Source organism: Lagopus muta, chromosome 1 (genome assembly GCF_023343835.1).
Source record: "Lagopus muta isolate bLagMut1 chromosome 1, bLagMut1 primary, whole genome shotgun sequence".
Lineage (NCBI taxonomy): Eukaryota > Metazoa > Chordata > Aves > Galliformes > Phasianidae > Lagopus > Lagopus muta.
In genome coordinates, this window is record NC_064433.1 from 168,307,167 (window position 1) to 168,327,954 (window position 20,788).

At 41.7% G+C, this 20,788-nt stretch overlaps 1 protein-coding gene and 1 long non-coding RNA gene across 6 annotated transcripts in view; one reads left to right on the plus strand and one right to left on the minus strand.

Annotated features, from left to right (window-relative positions):
- Window positions 1–2,378: 2,378 nt before the first annotated feature.
- LOC125688486 (uncharacterized) lies at window positions 2,379–14,823 on the minus strand. 5 transcript variants are annotated; one of them, XR_007374745.1, is made up of 8 exons: window positions 14,322–14,823; window positions 13,520–13,644; window positions 12,985–13,086; window positions 11,846–11,923; window positions 10,645–10,853; window positions 9,568–9,683; window positions 9,281–9,385; window positions 2,379–6,351 (listed from the first exon to the last, which is right to left on the minus strand). It is a non-coding gene; the product is annotated as an uncharacterized LOC125688486 (long non-coding RNA). The 5 variants fall into 5 exon arrangements; XR_007374746.1 differs by having other exon boundaries at window positions 10,645–11,681; XR_007374743.1 differs by having other exon boundaries at window positions 2,379–2,907; window positions 4,277–6,351; window positions 10,645–11,923.
- Window positions 14,824–14,873: 50 nt separating this feature from the next.
- Window positions 14,874–20,788, plus strand: part of WDFY2 (WD repeat and FYVE domain containing 2) — a 67,205-nt gene continuing 61,290 nt past the window's right edge. Inside the window, exon 1 of the mRNA XM_048934697.1 lies at window positions 14,874–15,133. Within this exon, the coding sequence (XP_048790654.1) occupies window positions 14,943–15,133 (191 nt within the window). The 5' untranslated portion in view covers window positions 14,874–14,942. The remainder of the gene's footprint in view (window positions 15,134–20,788) is intronic.

Below are 20,788 nucleotides of genomic sequence, written 5' to 3' on the forward strand. Positions count from 1 at the left end.
TACCAACATGAGAAGAAGGTGGGACTGGAGCATCTGGGCTTACTCTGCCCCGGTCTGCTCAGCCCCACTGATCATCACTGATAAAAGAATCCCACAGACAAAACTCACGCAGCTCCAATGGGATTTATACAAGCAGAAATACTTTGTGAATTCTGTACATGCTTTCTTTTTGCTATTATCTTTGAAGCCATTTGGAACATTGAGTTCTTTCTGTGCATGTTATATTAGAACCATATTAGATCCCCTATAGGGCAGAATGAAGGGTAGTTTTGTGTTGTCTGTAGTAGGCATTACTTTTCTGCTGGGAGCTGGCCAATTTGATTAATATTGAGAAAGATTCTTTCAAAGATAATCAACCCAAGCCTAAGTGTGTATCAGCCTCTTGATGTGAGAGCCATAATGGCTAGTGCTGCTATCAGAGCCACATTTATAAATCTGTACAAGGGACTTGCTATGAAGGAACAAAACCTACTGATATTAGTGCTTATGCTCATTACTGATACAGCTGATGCAGCTGAGCAGCAAGAGTGTGAAACTATCACTGAAAATAGATGCATCTTTCTTTGATTTAAGCCCTTCTACATGATGGGCAAAATTATACCCCATGTACAGGCTAAATGAGCTTGTTCTAGCTGTTCTCCTAAATCTAGGTGAATTAATTCAGCATGGTTCTGTCTGAAGGAATAATCTTGCTGTACCGATAACGAAAACAATTCCAGCTTCTTTCGTTCAGTTTTTGTTTATTATTTTTCATGCATCCGTAGGGGATTATGAGCGTACATCCATATCTAAGAATACTCATGTACTCATCTTCAGAGTGGGCATTGTCCATCTGAGGACAAACAGAGCAGTATTAAAAGTGCAACTTTCAGTTAAAATTGAAATGCTAGCACTGTAAAGCAAAATATAAATACGAGTATGAATATAAAATACGAGCCTGAAAATATAACTATTTAAAAATAAAAAAGGCTTTTGATATACTGTTACTGTTTTTTTGTTTGTTTGTTTGTTTTTTCTCTTTTCCTTGAAGATAAACAACTTCTCCCAGTGAATATTCACTGAATTTTTGTTATATTATCAGAGTGTTAGGCTTATTTTGTCCTAAACCACAGGCTTGAAGTACAACTGGCAGTTAAACTTTAATATTTTATGTATGTATTTGTTTATTTTAAATTGCCTTTCTCCTCCTGTACACAGAACAATTTCACAAAGATATGAAGATCTTGGTCTGCTCAGGTTTTAATGACACAGGTAGATTTTTCAAAGCTTCCATTAAAATCCCGTTCCATAGCCTTGTAAATTGTCATCACCACACTTTTTTTTTCACAATTGGAAGTTTTAATTTTTCCATTGCTTAGTTTGATGCTCATCACTAAAACATATAACCCTGTATAGCATTCTGAGTTTTAGTGCTTGCATCATATTCCCTTTAGTCTTCCTTTAGTCAAGCTCTGTGCATTTGGTTTATTTGCTTTATTTATAAATAAAATGATGTTTTCCACTTGTCCTGAACTTGACTACATGGGAACTTATATTGTTAGATGGATTGTTTTTCTCTATTTTATATTCAGTGATTTTTTTACCTTACTCTTTTTTTCCCCCTCTTCCTGAAATTGTTCCCAAAGAGAAACTGTAATTCAGGTAACTATAAAGCTCTGAGAAGGCTCAGATAAGATGTTATCCCTAACATTTTTTCAGAAAAGTGACATTAAGATAATTTGATCTCAGTTTTTTATCTATATTCCAGGACTTTGACCAAGAATGCCTATTTTTCTAAATTTTGCAGAGGCAGCTGTCTGCCTTCAAGACTGTCTAGCACCTTTTAGAAGCCTGTACTTTAGCTTTCCCAGCACAGTGAAACTACGCCACTCTGCAGAATGATGACCCCTAGAAGAAGTTGCATTCTGGCTTCTCTTGGCCCATTTTCAAACACAGCTTCACTTTCAGTGCTTGTGGATCGGGAAGCCCAGAGGATAGCTCTTGAAGCTTCCTAGGGGTTTTTGTATTCCCCACCACTACTTCATTCATCCAAATCCCTTGCTGTTTCCTGGCTCAATTGTTGGGAGCACAGAGAACACAAGTTTGCCATCCGGGGGTAGAACAGTTAATGTGGAATTTCAAGGAAATTGGGGTTAGGATGGTTTGAAATAGTTTGTTTTCTAACTGTCCAGACTGAATGTGGGCACCAAGAGATGAAGTTCATGAATATTTGTGAAGTCCTTAAGCTTTTCAAAAGTGCGTTATGATGGAAGTGCATAGTAAGATTATTTTCTGAGGAAAAACTAATCTCTTTGAGGACCATCTGTGCTGTGACAGTGGAAGTCAGTCAATTAATGATGGAAAGTTTTAAGGCACCTGAACAGAAGAGAAAGATAAAATCAAATTAAGACTGTTTATTTGATACCTGCTTTTCCTTTGGTATTACTGGCCTTAGATTGAAAGGTCTTCTGGGCTACGTGTTGTCTTCATATGTTTTTAACAGTGTTTAACAGAGCAGAGCCTTTTCTATTTGGCACTTTAGGGAAATATTAAATTTAATGTGGAGAAAACTGCTTAGAACAAACATTTCAAGATTACAGTTCTAATAAGGCAGTAGAATTTTAGTAGATTTACAGTCCTTACGTATCCTTCCAGATGTGTTACATTGCTCCTTTCACTTCAGGTAGGATCCTGGTCAAGAACAAAAACCTGTCACAACTCCAAGCTTTTAAATTCAGTCTCTTGGGTAATTCAGCTAGCAGTGTCAAGACCCGAAGAGAACAGAAAACCTCTCTGGCATGTGAAAGCATAGGTATTTTTACCTTTTTTTTTTTTATTTCTTTTTCCCCACCTCCTTTTTCTTGAATTTATTCATCTTTGAGATGCTGGCAGCAGCAGTCCACTTGATTCCTGATGGTACCACAGTGCCTAGGGAAAAATACAGGTACAGACTTCTCATCTTCCCTCCTCTTCCCAGGCCATGAAAACAGGAAGAGTTTTTTGCATTCACTAAAACAACAGGTCTGAGGATACTTTTGCTTATTGTGCCAGGGGAAAAAAAGAAATCCTGTCATCAGTAAAGCCAGAAATAATAGTTACATCTATCAGATAGTTTGTGAGCTGTTTTTCAGCTTTTAGTTAGAACCCTGGCTTTTAGTTTTCTCACTTTACTAGCCCTGACTAAAAGCTCCTGTACGTATCATGATGGGTTAATTCAGCCCTTCACATAAATACCTGTTTTACATGCTGCTGCCATGTGCTCTCTTCTCAGATGTCCAGCACAGAATTAGGATAATCTTTGCCCACAACATAATTTTTTAACAATTTCCAGATAGCTGTTTCCCTGAGAGATGGGTGCTCTGCCTATACCCACCGACCTGAGTGATACTTGTCACCATTCCAGAGATTTCTTTTGTTTGTTGCCTTAAGCATTCTTTCTTGCCTACGCTGCAAAGTTTCATCAGCTCCAGAAATCATATCCCTTCTGAAGGGTTGCACCCTCCTGCACATTTCATAGCATAGCAACGTAACTCTATTGCCATGGATCCCAGACATGAGCATGCAGAATTTATCCAACTAATCAAGTGGTGCAAGAACACCAATTGCTGCTACAGTCAGCTTGGAGCATGGAGTGGTTACAGCTAAAAATATTCTACAAGCGGCTTTGCAGGGAGGCAAAACAACGAGGTCTATTTTATTTATTTTGAATGGCCAGAGTAATTGGTATGGTCATAGTAAACTAGAAGGCAGAATTATACATTCATCCCTAAAGTGTATCCCACTGAGGTACCATACCTGCATGCAGTATTTGAGAGCTAGGAGTCTTTTCTTTACAGTATTGGCACGTGGTAAAATTTATTATCCAGCCTTTACTCAAAATGTGATTATTATGCACTGCCCCAAAACAGAATATACTGTAAAAGAAAGATGCAACTGATTGCTCTACGAAACCATGTGACTGGTGTCAGATGGAATCAATGCCTCTTGGGCTGCCTTTTGCCACTTAGCATTTAATGAAAACTTATCAAACCTCAACAAGTAACTGGAACTCTCTACAAAGGCCATCTATAAAGCGAAGACACCAGTATTCTAGAATGAAACAAACCTGATTAAAAGCAAAGGTCTTTTCATCCAAGGAAGAAATGTGTTTGTCTGTATTCCCTGACTTAAAGCACCTTTGGCTAGATGTTTGCGACTGTTTGTTGAGCACGTTATGCAAAAGATACAATTAAAATACAAGGAGATTGGGTTTGTTTCTGCTTTCAGATGAATGTTGAAGCCCTGATACAAAACTTACTTGTTAAAAAGGTCCAAAATCTTGCACAGCAAAGTCAAATGGATTCCACAGTGGGCAAATCTGCTTGGCAGTAACTTGCAGAAAGTGACTTCTTGCAGAAAAATCCCAAATGGGAAGGAAAGACACTTAAAACATTGCTTTGAAAAGTATGAAAGGATAATTCTCACCAAGATGAAATCACAAAAGCATTTCTCACAAGGAAAATTTTAGAAGAGAGTTGAGACCAGCTTGTAATGAACCTTGAATTGTAAGTGTAACTCTTCATCATAATAACAGTCTTCATCCAGCAGTGCTGCTTGGTCAGTAATGGGTTCTTTTGTTGTTGCAGATGGCTTTGAATTTCACGATGTTGCAATCGGAAAGCCTTGAGCGCTTCAGGATCAGTTCTAATATTTTCCTGTTGGTAAGTCATTTTGAAGTCAATATACAGTTTATGGTTATTTTCCAAACACTGATCCAAAACGAAAAGTCCAAGAAATCCCTTCCCATAATTCATGCTGACGCTAAGCATACACTTCTCCAGTTTTGGCAAAGTACATTGTGTACGCTGGTTGCGCGTTGAGTGTAATGCTTTCCCTGAGATCCTCCTGCTCCTTCCATCTCCTGAGGTATTTCTATTTGCTGTTATTTCTGTTTTGTGAAGGCCCTGACACTGTTGTATGTGTTCATGTTTGACTGGTTTATGTGAGCTGTGAATACTCAGCTACCACTGATCTGCATTACTGTGGTCTTGAAGGAAGACGGAGGTTAATAATTCAAAGAAGACAAATCTAGGCTTTTAAGTGTGACATACAGTGCATCCCTTTTCACAGTATCATGACTTTTTTCCCCAATTTATTTCATTTTCCTTGATCAATTCTTCATTCATGTCTTCTATTTCAGGTTCTCTCTATCTCATCTTTTAGTTACTCTATCTCTCTATCTCATCAGTTACAATATCTTTTTCCTGATGTTTTATCTTGGATACTCAGCGTGGCTCTCCACAGCTGGCTGAGAGAAAAAAGCTGAAACTGCTCATTTGCCCTGACAAGTCTTCACTCCCTGTGTTTTTGATGATTGGCTGTGCTCTGTGCTTGACTTCAGCAGCAGCTAATAAGTAACTCCTGATCCAGCAAATCTTCCAAAGGTTGACAGATATCACTTGAGCTCCCATTTCAGAGGTAAGTGACAGCCCTTTAACCTGATTACAGTAAAGGCAGCAGTACTGGGCTCACTTGTGGTCCTCTACTGAACAGTTAAGTTACCAGGAAAGGGACAGTATTCCTTTCTCAAGAGGAGCTAAGATTTGTTGTGCTTTAACTGTGTATCATTTGGAATGCTCCAGCCTATTTCCACCATAGTGCTTTTTTTTGTTTTCTTTTCCCACTGCTACATCTGCTCATCATTTCCTAAGTACCTTTTTTTTTTTTTTTATATATTGAAATCTATTACCCATGTAGCAACATATTTTACAGTAGTTTTCACTAAGACATTTGTAGGCTTTACTTCTGTCCAGTTAGCTTTTTTCACAACATTCCTCTAATTGCTATGGCCCATTTTGCCATAATGTCAGTCACTTTGTGGAGTATGTGACTGTAACTGTGACCACTGAGTAAAGCTGTTCCTTATCAACACAGAGTGATCCAGCACACCACTGTCAGTAGCACTGAACTTTCCTGTAATTCTGATGTTATTGCAAATTCCTCCCCAGCTAGCAGTAAGATGTTTTGTATGGCTATTTCTATGCTTGAATTCTCTGTTTTCTGGATTGTGAAATAATCCTCTGCATAATTCAAGAACCATATCATGATCCGTGTTTATCAGAATCTGTTACCCAACATTCTGGACAATTAATGGCCTCTGTAAATACAACTCTGTGATTTCTTGCTGCTGGTGGTCCAAGAACTTTTAGTTCTTCTGCTAGTCAGCACTAGGACAGCATGTTACCGCTTTCTAAAAAACAAAGCATAAAAAGTGTATAAATCTCCCCTTGAGAATTGTCTTGGCTAGAAGAAATGGCATTTCTCCCTCATTCTCCATTGAATCTTTATGTGTATGTATGTTTTCATATATGAATGTCCATACTTGCATTTTTTCTGGTTAAAATCAAAACATAATTTCAAAGAAAAAGCACTGCTACAAAAACAAGACAGAGCTGACAGAGTCAACCCTTAAGTTGGGGGAAAAGTTAAAGAGTTCAGTAGTTAGAAAAATCCACAGTAGGAAAAACTTTGACTGTCTCTTTTATGTATATTCAAATGTAGTCTTACAAGAGGGTTTTGAGACATTGGAACCAGATCAGCCCTGAGTAGTAATGCGCACACACTATGACATTGCATGGCAGCTGGACAACTGTTCCTTCCTCCTACATCACCATTCAGATCAGGACCTAGTCCTGAAAAGTTGTCCTAGCTTATCATCTGTTTTTCTGCCTCTTCAGTTGCAGTGGAGAGAATTTGGACTGTTTGCACACGAAAAGGTTTTTACAAACCTTTAAGCTTTTAGTGCAAAATCACATTAATTTCCCTTGGGAAGGATCTGGATTTTGGCTTCTCACTGGGGGTTGTGTTCATTGTACTGCTGGTAGCTGCATACCACGAGACACTGACACATTTCTCTCTTTTCTATCTGTTAGTAGATGAAGTATTCGTGACAAAATTTGGAGAATTTGGCATCACAAGAACAACACTCAGACTCCTGAGCAGCTGCCTGGGACCCTCACCACACATGCAGAAAAGCCCAGTCTTGCTGATACCTGCTCTTAATGGCATTAGGGTCACTGTAGCCAAACTGTTGTTAGGTGCTAAAACTCCAGAAAAAAAAAAAAATCATCAGCTACATTTACAGTGATGCAGTAGAATTGCCAGGTCACATCCTGAACCAATGCTTGAGAACCATTGGTGAGAAGGTGTGGCTAACCCAGGGAGCTCAGCTGCAAGCAATGCACCTGAGTGATGGAACAGAGTGGACTCTGAGTCTGCTCCTCCTCTCCCTCATTTAAGGGTTAGCAGCCAGATGAGCAATGTATCTCCAGATAGAGATTGTGCTCTTCTTGATCACTGGTTGCTGGAAGGGTGAGCCAATTTTCTTCGTTAGCTGCTATTGTTCTGTAGTGCTTGTATCCCATTAGAAAGCACTGTCATTGCCTTCTTTTGCTGTGCAAGTGGTAAACTGAAAAGGCCAATGCTCAGGCACTGCTGTGCAGAGCTCTAACAACTGAATTGTGAGCATGTTGCCTGGCAGTTTTGGCACTATGACTTTTAGGACTCTCTTAAAAGTTATTTGGACACGGCTTGGAGGAAAACATGGAATGTGGACCATTCCCCATAGACAGTTTTGTATGATCAGGCTTTACTGGAGGAAAAAGGTAATTTAGTTCTGTGATGTTAGTGTGCTACCTGTTTGGCCTCGAAACTGAAATGGCAAGGCCTGAAAAACAGAGAGGATCTGTGAACCAATAGAGGTGGACCTGTCCTAAGGCAAAACTCATTGCTGCATATATGGCCCCAGGCTCTCTGGCTTTGGGGAAAGCTTTTTTTTTTTTCATTTTATTTTTTCAACATGTTTAAGTATATACAGAAATACATGCATAGCCCTGTGGCTTCTCAAATTGGGAAACTCCTTTCCAACACTCACTCATTACAACAGAGGGTATTTACATGCTCATGATTACTGTCTGCCCTTTATCCAAGGTCTTCTCATTCAAGCACTTCAAGAAGCACTTACATGGCCATTTCTTACGGTGTTTCTTGCTACGGTTCAGTAAAAAATAACTATCACCTTGTTCCCTCCTATTACTGGGAACTTATCTAACACAGCAGATGAGTTCTTTTGACCTCAGACCGTCACTTGGCCTCATATGGATCTTTTTGAGTACCTTTCTCATTGACACTGATACCTTATTTAGAGCCTGTGTGTGAAAATTCCCTCGTGCTGATATTAATAATACAATTCAGAGGCTATGCTGGTGCCATTTAGCCTGAACATCAGGCTTCTAATCTAAACTTGTGAGAATGTAAGACTTTTTTTTTCAGTCAGTCCCAGGACTTTTTTTCCCCCATTTGGACTTTCCTCATTTGCTGTCAGAGGTACAAGATAGGCATTCACCAGTCCTTCAGTCTTTACAGAGGTAATTGTCAGATGGTATTTTTACACAAGGAGGTCATCAAGTTACAGATGAGAACGTAACTGAATAACTGGTTTTCCCTTTCAAACATGCGTGGCCTCTTGTCTCTACAGCGTTTGCTGTTTTAAAAATAAGAAGTATTTTCATAGATCTTTCTTGCCTGCGTACCCACGCTTCTTCCAAAATCATATGCTCAAAGCAGCCAAAACTGATTTTGGTAGGAATACAAGTTCAAAATCAAAGTGTACTCTGTAGATTCTGACTATAGACTTACGAACTTACTCCAAGATATTCAAGGCAATCAGATATTTGGATTGAAATCTATCTAGAATAAAAATCATGCTGATCAGGAAGGGTCACGAGGCAGTCAAGGAACTAAATGCTTCACAACACTGTCTACAGTAGTGCCCATCTACATCTAGCATCACTGGAATGTATGTATATGCTTACAGACTGAGAAACTCCTTGCTTCAGTAAGGGCCAGAAATGCTGACTTACTTGCTAAAGTGAAGGTGACTCATAACATTTACACAGAATAAGACCTGAAAGAGTTCACTTGAAGTATTTGGGATTCTTTTTTAACTCCTCAGAAAGCCCTATGGTACTGAGCCACAAGCTCTTGCACACACTTCAACTTCCATGGTTTTTCAGAATTCTTCTCCACTGAAAGGGAAAGTTCACCTACCCTGGTTCAGAAAACACAAGCTTTTAAATAAACTTGTTGTTACAGGGTTGAGTTGAAAAAAATTAATGGTGAGGGTCTACCTATTTTTTTTATTTTTTTTTTTTTATTTTTTTTTTTAAGACTTTTATGCTGGTTTTGTATACTTTGAAGGTTTCTGTGTATTTGCAGTAAGGAGTAATCTTCGAAAGGGTTCAACTTCAAGAAAATTGCTCACCTTCATAAACTTCCTCTCGTGTCCAAGGTAGTACTCTTTTGATCTTCTTGACTTCTATATGCTCAGTTGGTTGAAAGTATTTTGCTGTCCTAGGAAAATCCAGGGCTGCGTGATTGGTAGTAAAGAAAAATAGAATAATTAAAAAACACAAGCTGCTGTAAAAAAAAAAAAGTGTTCTTTGATATTCCCTAGAAATGTTCTTAACTGTATATTTTAGAAAAAAAAGAAAAAAGGAAATGCTTCAAAGTTTCGTATTGTTTGTGCCTATGCAAGATACATTTATTTACCTTTTAACCAAGTTACATAGATGACTTTAATCCATTTTCCAAATAGAATATGAATGTATTGATTCTTCAATATCACAGAGAAGGAAGATTTAGAACAAGTTCTGAAGTCCTGAGGCCTAGAAAAATACAAGAATAATGAGCTTATAAGAATTAGTGATCAGAGTGTTCCACCAAAAAGACAGTGATTTAAATTACAGAGATTTTTGACACCAAGCTGGAAGCCCAAAATGTGAGTGATACTATAGCTGGATCAGTGAGGACAAAGGAAACAGCAATAAGACTGCATACAATGCCAGAACTGCTTATGGGGCAAAATGCATGAGCCAGGAGTTCTCATTTGCAGCCCACACACTGACACAGCATCACTTTTTTGTTCTCACATGTTCACAGTCAGTTACAAAGCCAACAGCAATTACACGGCAGCTAAAAATTAGTGCACTTCTTCTCAGCAAGGTGCTATGCATAGTGCCTTGTGTATGTTTTAAAGCTAATCTTTCTGTTTTTCAGAACTTCTGTATACAGCAGATCTGATTTCTGATAGGTCCCCATTCTCTGAACACCCACATAAAACTAATAACTGTCATAATAAGCAAGTAGGATTTGTTATCAGAAATGTGATAGGCAGTATTGTTCACTGAATGAATGATAAATATCTGGAGCAAAATTAGAGTGTAGTTTTACAACAGTTTGTATTTTTGAGGAAGATGGACAAATGTATTTCCCACTGAATCCTTTGGTGCTCTGTGAAGTTTGCCTTTCTACACGAAGAATGGATCCATATCTATTTCCCACATGCTTCTAAGAATGATGTAACATCTGAAATCAATTTTTTAGTAACTATCTCATGAAGGCTATCACTGCTGACAAAAGAGGCAACTGCAAAGGAGAGAATTTTAAGGACAAATTTTTTGCAGTTGCATTGAGCTACAGGCTTTGAAGAAACAGTAAATCCCAGGTAGTATAAAGTGATAAGACATTTAGCTTACCAACAGAGTAGAAAATCATGGGCAGGAGTAAGCCACTGCTGCATTTGATGGCTATTGAGAGGTGCCTCTACTTGTTGCCAAGTGTTTTTACCTTTTGTGTGTACAAGCCCTTTGGTTCTGCATGGGTGATCGAGGAAGAGGCTTCGGAAGCTGAAATCTGGCTTGCTGTCAATGGAGCACTTTTGAAACTAAGCACTGAATCGGGAAGAGTGCAGCTTCTCTCCCACATTAGTTCCTCTTGCAGAGTGAGAGCAACTGCAATCAGTTTACTTCACAGCTCACAGGGGCATGTCTTCTGGCCTAAAATTTAATCAACAGAAAATCATTTTTTTTTCTTTATGAAAAGCTTGTTCCTGGTATTATAAATATTACACATATATAATTGCTCAGCACTCAACTAAAGGACTGTTTTTGTTAGTATCCACAAAATCCAAGCTGTTTATTGAAGTCATCTCACTCCTACTTGGTGGCCCCAATGCTTTCCAGCTCTAGTTGAAAGGTTTGCCAGGTGTCACTGTGTTGTCAGATCATGCCACCATTTTGCAAAACAGTTACCCAAAAGGGAAAACACTGCTTTTGGGGCTGTGTTTTCTTCTGGTTCTACCAGCAGTAACAGCTTTGCAGAAACAAGTATCTAAAACCAGGGCTAATGGTAGAGCTGGGAAAGGCCAGGTCCCCGTGGGCCACCTGCTCACCTGATGGTCACAACTGTCACACAAGAAGCAATTACCTACTTTTTAAAACAAGTACACTTTATAAAACTCAGAAAAATCTCACCCTGCTATACCAAAGCTAGAAAAGAAAAACAAAACTCAGCAAACAAAACAGAAGATGGAGCCAGAGAGCAACTTTTAAAGCAGAGTACCAGGGAAGCTGTGGAACTGGTTTCAGCTCACAAGCTTCGAACCAGACTGCAGAGGAGAATCTGCAGAAAATAACCAAGGCTCCGGTGTGATATGAGGGCATGGAAGCAGCTCCACGGTGTGTGAGCACACCAGTTCAAAACAGCGCACTGCCCTTTCCCAGAGCTCCTCTGTCCTCTTCCAGCACAGGAACATGGAGGCCAGTCTTACAAGCAGGCAGGTAGGCCAGTTCCATTCCATCCAGAGCAAAAGGATGAAAGTCAACCTGCACCAACAAAAACAAACAACCAAACAAAAACAGCAACCAAATCTAAGAGAGAAGCACGCTTCATTTGCTGTTGTTGCATACCAAAATACACAGTAAGAGAAAATGACACTAAGATACAAAGATGAAGTATTAATTTGATAGCAATTAAGTGTTTTTTTCACCTTGTTTTTCAGCCTGTGTTACTGGCAGATAGATTCTTACAGGAAAGTCCAAATATTCCAAGCATACCACAGCAGTACCTGCAAAAAAATACATACCTGACAAGAATCATTTTTAATTCTGTACTTTTCATGAATGTTGAAAAAGAAGTATACAAGCTTGCTTTTCATGGCTTCTAATTTAGCTGCAAGACATAATCTTAGAAATACTTTTTAATCCATGCATTTTAGCTATAAAGCTATGATAGAAAATGGAAGGAAAAAAACCTGCTAAGAAGTATTTGTAAGATTTCTTTTCTTGATTCTTTTTTCTTTTTTGGGGGGGAAACGCTTTTCTAAACTATCCTCAGTTTGATTCTGTAAGTAGTTATTAAAGTTATGAGTATAGCTAATTCTAACTTGAAGTCTTTTTGTTCCTTAATTTGTGTAGTTGTAAGAAGACTGATTCTAAAATGCTAATCATTTTTGGGTGGATTACGTGTGACAACTGTACATCTGGAAAACCACTCAGATCTTGGTAATTTCATCAATCTATTTTCCATCATTATGACCATAGCCTGTCAGGTACAACACAGGAGTATGCTACAGGCTCCTGGCTTACTCTGAGATCTTATTTTTTCACTGCTTTCCTTCCTTCCCTCCACAGCTTTCAAGCACCACTTTTTGTTCTCTAAGCCATTCAATCTCTGCTTTGCATGGAAGACTATCTCAAGCGTATTTCCCTACCTGATCAGGGAGATTAGAGCATTGACCACAGATTTGGACACCACATAAGGTGATATACTAGACCTCAGGACACCATTAATTTTCTGTTATTCAAGTGCCTTTCTAGGCTTGCTGAGGAAGTCACCATTAAAGCTAATCTTTAATATAAGTCCTGACAATTTTTGTCTTGACTGTCTGTACGCCCACTGGAGCACCTCTTGCATTGTGGATTTGGCTTCTTTTTTATTGTTTTTTCAGTGGGTAAATTATTGCCAAAAAAACCCCAAATTTTTATATAAAGCATAGATTTTGTTTCAGCATATTATTACTTGGCTTTCATCCAAATGCATGTAGTTGGTAGCAGCCCTTGAAACCCGCATTCAACAGGTGCACCCCAACAACTGTGTCATAGCCACTAAGAAAAGTTTCTCCCTTACCTTTTTGGAAAAAGGAGATTCAAACAAAAAGTGCATCTCGGATTGCTTACAGTGTTTTCCTCCAGAAGAACAGTATCTTAAATCTTGAAGGAGAAGTGTTGTCTGAAAATGTTTAAAGATACAGGAGAGGCAAGGTAAATAGGAAAATGTAACACCTTAATAGGCAAATGACAAAAACAAACAAACAAACAAACAACAGCTAATTTGGAAGATGCATAGGAATCATGGTGAACCTGCTTATTATGTCACTCTTACTATGTCTCTGCTTATTATGACACTCCTTTCCCCCTTACTCACTTCCTTAGGAGTCTGTTGGACAAAAAGCACTGTATGTCTCCCTGCAGTATGCTGCCTTCTGCATACAGTCAGCCCCCATTTATCTGCTAACAGTGCATAGTGCCAAGTCTTGAATACAAACAAACTGCAAAGGGAGCAGCCCTTGCCAGATTTCTTCAGACTTCTGTTTTAAAAGACATTTTTAAGATATATGTCTATTCTGAAAATTATCCATTATATTAACATCTTCAAAAAATACCTCTCACATCTCATCAAGTAGCAAGGCAAGCATTTCTGGCTGTCGGTCCAGCCTAGAACTTCAGGTCGTCCACAGTAGTAGCAGGGCTGCTCTGCATTTCTGCTTCTCTGGTAGTAGTTTTCCTTCTATGAATTGTGAGAAAGGCATGTTATCTAATGCAATCATACATCCTCTGGGAAATAGCTTGAGAGTGCAGATTCATTTCCTGCAAGCCATTATCTGTTGCCTACCAGACCTTTCCCCCCGCAGTACACTTGTGAACTCCACGTATTGCAGTCAAGCAGAGCTTCAGTGCCTCTCTGCTCCTGCAGGTACTGCTTCCTCGTTTAGCATAACACATTCAGTTTACTAAACATTACCTGGAGCTTAGTTTTCAGTTCTCTTGACACAACAAATATATCCCTATTCACTGAATTCATAAGATCCTCAGTTTTTCTACTGACAGTCAGGAGCACTGTTTTGTTGGTTTGAATTATTATTTTTTTTTCATTAGAGAACTGCCAGTACTCACCTTATTGTGGGTGAATTTAATATTGCACTTGAAATCATAGAGTGGCTCAAGCTGGAAGGGACCTACAAGATCATCCAGTTCCAGCCTCCTGCCATGGGCAGTGCCAGCCAGCAGCTCAGACTGCCCAGGGCCCCATCCAACCTGGCCCTGAGTGCCTCCAGGGATGGGGCAGCCCTGACTTCTCTGGGCAGCTGTGCCAGGGCCTCACCACCCTCTCAGTAAAGAATTTCTGCCTAACGTCTAACCTCTTTTAGTTTAAAGCCATTCCTTATTCTTCTATCATTATCATACCGTGTAAAAATTGGCTCCCCTTCCTCATATGCTCCCGTGGATTGCTAGAAGGAAATAATGCTTTCCAGCTTTCCAGCCCAGTAGATCACTTCTATGATGCAAGACTACAGCTCAACACCTCACATCGTTTTCCAGAGTCCTCCAGATTGATGATCAAAGTTCCCCTTTGGTATACACCTTAAGTGCTTTTTTAAGCACAGAGCTTTGGACCCTCTTGGACCTCACCAAATCCAACGGGAAACGCGAGTGTGCAGCAGCAGCTTGCTGAAATCCAACTGCTAGAGTCCCGTCGCGTTTCCCTTAGGGACGAACTCTGAAGGTGAATTTCTGCTTCCATCATACGAGAAGCCCTGCTTTCCTGCACACCCTTTCACTGCGAATTCTCGCGTGCAGCCGAGCCTTGCACTCACGGCCACCTCTACCTGAGCGCATTTCAGCGCGCCCGTTTCCCACCCCGCGCAGGCGGACCCGTCCCCTGGGGGCGCTGCGAGACGACGACGCCTCCGGCCGCCATCGCCCCTCGCCCCGCCTCCCGCTGCCGGCCCGGCCCGCCCCTCGGGGGCCCGGCTCGGGGGCGGTGCCGCCGCCGCGTTGGTTCCTGCTTCCCGGGCAGCCCGGGGGATGCGCGGTGCTGCCGGGCACCCGCACGTCTGTCCTCCCGCAGCGGTTGTGCCCATGGCGGCGGAGCCGCAGCCCAAAGCTCTGACCCGCAAGCCCCTCCTGCTCAACAAAGTGGAGGGCTCGCAGGAGGTGGTGAACATGGCAGCGATCGTGCCCAAGGAGGACGGGGTCATCAGCGTCTCCGAGGACAGGTAGCGGGCGGGCGGGCTGCGGCGGGGGCTCTGGCCGCAGTGAAGCGGCTGCAGGCGCGGCGCGGGGATCGCTGCTTGACCTTGCCCCGCGACTGGGCTGAAACAGCGCTTCCAGTTCCCCTTTCCCTGCTCCGTGTTTCTCGGTAGTTGTTTAAAATACCGTATCTCGTTGATAAGATTTGCAGTTCAGTTGCAAGGAGCGCTGTTCCGGGCCCCTCAGCCGTGCGCTGCGGGGTGAGCGTGTCCGAGGCTGCTCGTCCTCTCCTGAGCCGAGGCTGAATTCAGCCTTCAGCGGTGTCAGCGCTGAACTCACGAGGTGCCGGCCTTCAAAGCACGAGCTTATTTTTCTTACAGGGTCCACAAATAAGTATTTTAACCGGAATTTCTTTACAGCTCAGGTGCTTGTAACTGTGTCCCCAGCTGTCTGCTTGAAATGCCAATGCTGGCTGATGTGTTGTGATTCCCAAGGGTCATCTTGGATTGTTCATCTCTGCCTGTTATTCTGCAGAGTGACTGCTGTTATTTCTCTGTTAGCTTTCCCAAAATCTGTCAGTATCTCTTATCTTGTCAGTGTCTTCTCTGTGCATTAATTTCCAGCCAGTTGTCAGATACGTGAACCATGCCAATTTGAGATGGCTTAAGTTCATCCAAGCTATGGTTTCCAAGTGAGCTGCCATGCCTCATAGCAAGGGGAGAAGAGTTGCTTCAAGCAAGTGCTCTGCAAAGGGGAGTTGATGCAGAGTTTTACAGCACTACATGGCCACAATTCTATTTTCTTTATATGTTTTACATATTTGTTGTGAAGCTGAACAGTGCTTACTCAGCCAAATTGTTTTATTTGTAAGAAAGTGTTCCTAAAATGAATTTGCTCTTGTTTGGGTCTCTCACTCAATCTTTCCCCCTACCTTAATGTCCAGTTTGTGTTATTTTAGCAGCTATGGTTTGTGGAGAACAGCTTGGTGTTCCAAGTCGGTGTTTCTTTGTAGAGGCAAGGTTTAGTGAGAGGTCTGTACTTCATGAATACCAGAGATGTCAGGTTCAGGAAAGCAGCGGGGAAGCAGAACCTGGGGGTTTCTCTCTCCAAACTGGCTGGTTCAGTGAGAGCATCCCTCTCTCCCTCCCACCTCCAACCCCTAGCGAAGGCCAGCTGAGTCCTGTTAGCTGCTGAAACCTGCAAAGAACTCTGCTGCTGAATGTGCTGCCAGATGCTTGGCTGAGGTTTTGCTGGTGGTACGGGGTAACTCCATCAAAGCAAGAGGTACGGTGTTGCGTCTGGAGGCTCACAGGTTGTTTGGTTTAGATGAACTACCAAGGTAAAGTGCTTGCTTGTGGGGCTGGGTTGTGGTATCTTTGAGGTGCTACAAGCTGTGATCATGCCTTTTCTTTCTTTAGGTATGCAGATGTTCATCGATGGCTCTTTCTTTCATTTCCCATCCATGTTAGCATTTTCACTGTAGTTAGAAGATTCAGAGATTAAAACTTTGGAAGGAAGAGCAGTTTGGGAATCCCACGTGGAGGCTTCAGGGTACCTAGGGCTGGAGCACAATTTACCAGGCTCTCAACATCACTGCTTTTGCAGATTCTTCCTGTTTGGACCTGTCTGCTGGTGTTAGCATTAAGGCTGTTGTTTCACGGCCTTGGAATGTGGAGGGCTTTGAGAGATTCCTGGAAACTGCAAAGGCCAGTTGTGGAGATGTTATCTGTCTCTTAGGGAAATAAGTGAGTTTTGGCTGAGCTCACCAGCTTGTGATATGTATTGGTTGTATGAGAGAGATGCTCTGAAACTTTTGCTGAGGAGTAGCTGGAGGGATGGACTGTTACTGGTGCTGGTTTGGGCTGGGGAGCACAGTGGAGACAGTTCTCCTCTGTTCAGTAGCTAGTGCCTGGATACATCGATGCTGAAATTAGGCTTCAACATACACATCAGCTAGACACTGCTTTAAGGAGTTCCTTAGTGTATCATACAGTTCTATAACAGTAAATCCTTCAAAGCAGGAGCTTGGCCGCCAGTCTGTATTTTGTGTGGTACCAGTGGTTTTATCTGGTTTTTAAAGACTGCGGAAGTGGTTTCAGCTATAGCTTGCAGACATAGCTGTACATGATATAGCCCTGAATTGCTTGTGTTTGTAACACACGTTTTCAGGAATAAAATGAAAACTAAGTAATAATGCAGAGTATGGAGGTTCTTCAAAGAGAAAGGCATAGATGGGGAAACAGGTAACCTCAAGGGGAGTTGATTAAGACTGTCTGAACTTGACATTGTCTGTGGAGTTAATTTCTTTTCAGTGTGCATCATCTGAGTATGTATTTTCTCTTCTGACTCCTAGTTGGAGTCACATGAGTTACACAGCGTGCATTGCCTTCTGATCTTACTTGCTACTGCTCATTCCTTACTAGGGCAAAGTAGGTTGGGTCTGTATCTCTATACAAGACAGCTACATTGGAATAATACATAATTTTATTTTGCAAGAGAATGCACCTGTCTAGGAAGGCGAAAGTTAAATGAGCAGCAGCATTCATTATCCAAGAATGTATATATCTGATGCCATCTGTGCTCTTTTCCTTATCAGCAAATGGGTTGAATTAACAGACACAATCATCCAAACAGACACATACATCTTGAGGGACTCGTAGTACTGAGTGCCCTCAGTTCTCCACGTGGATCTAAATGGGATTCTCCTAATGTGCACAGCTGGCCCGAGGCTGTCACCAGCTTCCTCTGTTAAAAGCATGCACTCCCATCATTTCAAAACTGGTGTGTATGTCCTTGTCTTTTGTTGACTTCACAGGGAGCTGTGGATGTTGGGCACTTCTGCAAAGTAGGTCACTGGCGTGTCAAGTTGGGACACATCTCCTTTGAGCTTTGGAGATTTAGTATCACTAATCTCACCTGAGCATGGGGATGGGGCGGGAGAAGCATCCTGACTCACCCAGTTCTCGCTGCCAACAAGGGCTTGGCACTGGCATGCTTCTGTGACTCCTTGAGCCTGCCATAGATGTGAGTGTTAATTCAGCTGGGTGTTGGCGCGCTGATGCAGTGCTGCCGTGGTAGGAGGGGCTGGAGGCCACCAGCTTTCTTTTTGTGGTACTACCAGCTGTATTGGAAGGGAGAAAGGCTTAGAAGTGTGCTGAAGCAGACAGCTTTCCTGATAAATATGAACTCTGGTCTGCGCCCTCTTAGGTGTGCTAACTTCCATGCTGCAGACCTTGAACACATCAGTGTCGCAGGCAATGGCGTGCGGAAGTTGTTTTCCTTAAAGTATTCATGGGAAGTAAAAGTTCCCATAGTTCACAATAGAAAGTTATTGAAACCCCTCAAGTTTATTCTCAAAAACAAGCGCTCTAGTCTTCTAGAAGGAGTAAACTATATGCCCTAAGAAATAGTTCTGTATTTTTTAAATAAGGGAACAGAAATCTCTGCCTTTTCCACTCTCTTCTGTCATCTGAAGTCCTTTTGTTCTCAGATGTCTCGGCTTTGTATGGTTCCATGTTTGAACATAAGTAGCAGTGAGCCCCAGCTGTTCATGTACATTCATATTCATGTCTTTGTCTCACATGGAGAAAACTGTACAGAATTCTGTGCCTTGGTTTGTTTTGCAAGTTGGGGTTTTTAAATGCAGACTTTGTTTTTTGGGGCTTGTCTTCTGGGCATATTAATCGACAGGGTTTTTAAGGGGTACAAAAGCGAGTGAGTCTTCTGTAGCTGAAGTCTGGACTTTGATAAACTAGTAGTGCACTGGGGATGGGAATATGCATACATGACAAAAATCATGGAAGTTGGCTTTTGCGTCTGCTGACAGTCATTCTAACAGGGCGAAGTGTGCTCTTTCCACTCTGAAATACCTCAAAAGCAGTCTTTTGTTCCTTGTTATTCTTTTCTTGTCAGGATCCAGGGCAAGCATTGTAGTTCATTCTCAAGTGAGATGGATCATCACTCTGTCCTGCAGCTGGGCAAGATGTGACAAACCACACGCTCCCAAAAACTTTCTGGATTTCTCCTCTGTGCTGCAGTGATGCAGAGCAATTGCTTCATAGGGCAGTGGTTGCAACATGGGTTTGTAATTCTCATCTAAACACAGAGTTATTCCACTGAAAGCCATTCTGCTTTGTGGCTGTTGGCTTGCAGTAAAAGTGCAGGTGGTAAAAGAACAGATTTCGGTGATGGCTGTTTGTGCATTGATCAGTCTAAGCCTGTAATTTCACACCCAGGTTACTGCAGTATGAGTAGCAGTGCAGAAGGTGTGGGTGCTCTTTAAAAGTGTAAGAAGACTCATCTGTGCTGGAGGTTCTTTAAGTTTTGATTAAGAACATCAGTTGCTGATGGAATTATTGAGAGGAAATGGAGGAGCCCCTCATAAACAACATAAAGATTTGAGGCCTGTTGTTGCAGATGCAACTTGTTTGCTCAGGGTTTATGTTTCTCTTTTCCAACTATTTGGATGTGTTGCAAGTGGATGACTGTGTTTGGAACCAAGCTCAGGGTGGAGGATAGTGCTGGCTGCTCAAGTGAAAGAAGTGGATTGTTAGCAAGAGGCTTGAGAGAAGGCCCAGAAGCCTCATGGAATCAGAAATTGTTCCAGATGTGGAAAAGCGACTGTTCCTGATTTCACTAACATGCATCTTGTTCAGATGCCAAAATGCTGGGGCTGGTACATAAAATGTTTCGCTGAGTCCTTGCTGGAATGATGTACCTTCCTCAGCAGTTTGTGGGGTACTGAGTGATTTTGCTTTGTGCCATCAAGAGATGATTTACTGAAGGCTGACAAAGCCTGTGTTTACCTTGCCTTCTGGTACTCTCCACTGAGCACTTAGTGTCACTTAAAGATTTAAAGCACAAGGACTCAGCCTTGTCTCTCTGATTTTTCACTCTCTTGCTACTGCTGGCTCATGTAGGTCAATGCACAAATGGATGCAGCTCCTGCAGCTGTATTAAGTTCATGTCTTAACTGCAAGGTGGCAGCTGCAAAAATGTGATATGACAGCGCGGCTTGGACCACGGCTTGTAAAAACCCAGCTTCAGTGCTGTGGTTAGGTATCAAAGTACAGTGGGAGATTAGGTGCTTGAGCCTTTAGTCTGAGATGCAGTGGTTTTTAATCCCCTCTCTGATTTAGAGGTTATCCATTATAAAAAAGGTGTAGATGCATGTATCATATCTCACAGCCTCTGTATGAAATGAGGAGAGCTGCCAAATGCAGCTTGCATTTGCCTTGCAGCAGCCTCATTTTCTGCCAGCAGCTGCACAATGCTCTCGAGTTGCTGCAAGTTTTGGGACTGTGCATCCACCTCCTGTCTTATTGGGTCTTATCTTTCTCCTTGTCTTCTCTAACCTCAACTTAATTTCACTGGTGTCTCTTGACACCCATCTCTCGTCAGCACATCATGTATCCGTTGGGCTCCACTGTTTGTCCTGGTGGCTGTTCTCTGCAGTTATTCCAGCTCTGCAGCTGAACAATGCTCCTTCCGCAGAGGGGATCACACAGTGCCACCTCTTTGTGCCCCTGACAGGACAACAAACAGCGGTTATGGGCTGGCTGTGCAGTGCAGAGTTGGCATAGAACTTAAAATGGACTATTGCACAAAACCTGTTGGTCTTTCTCCTAAAACTAATTATGTGTAGGAGATAGTGATGCTTTAGTTTTAAATAGCTGCAATAG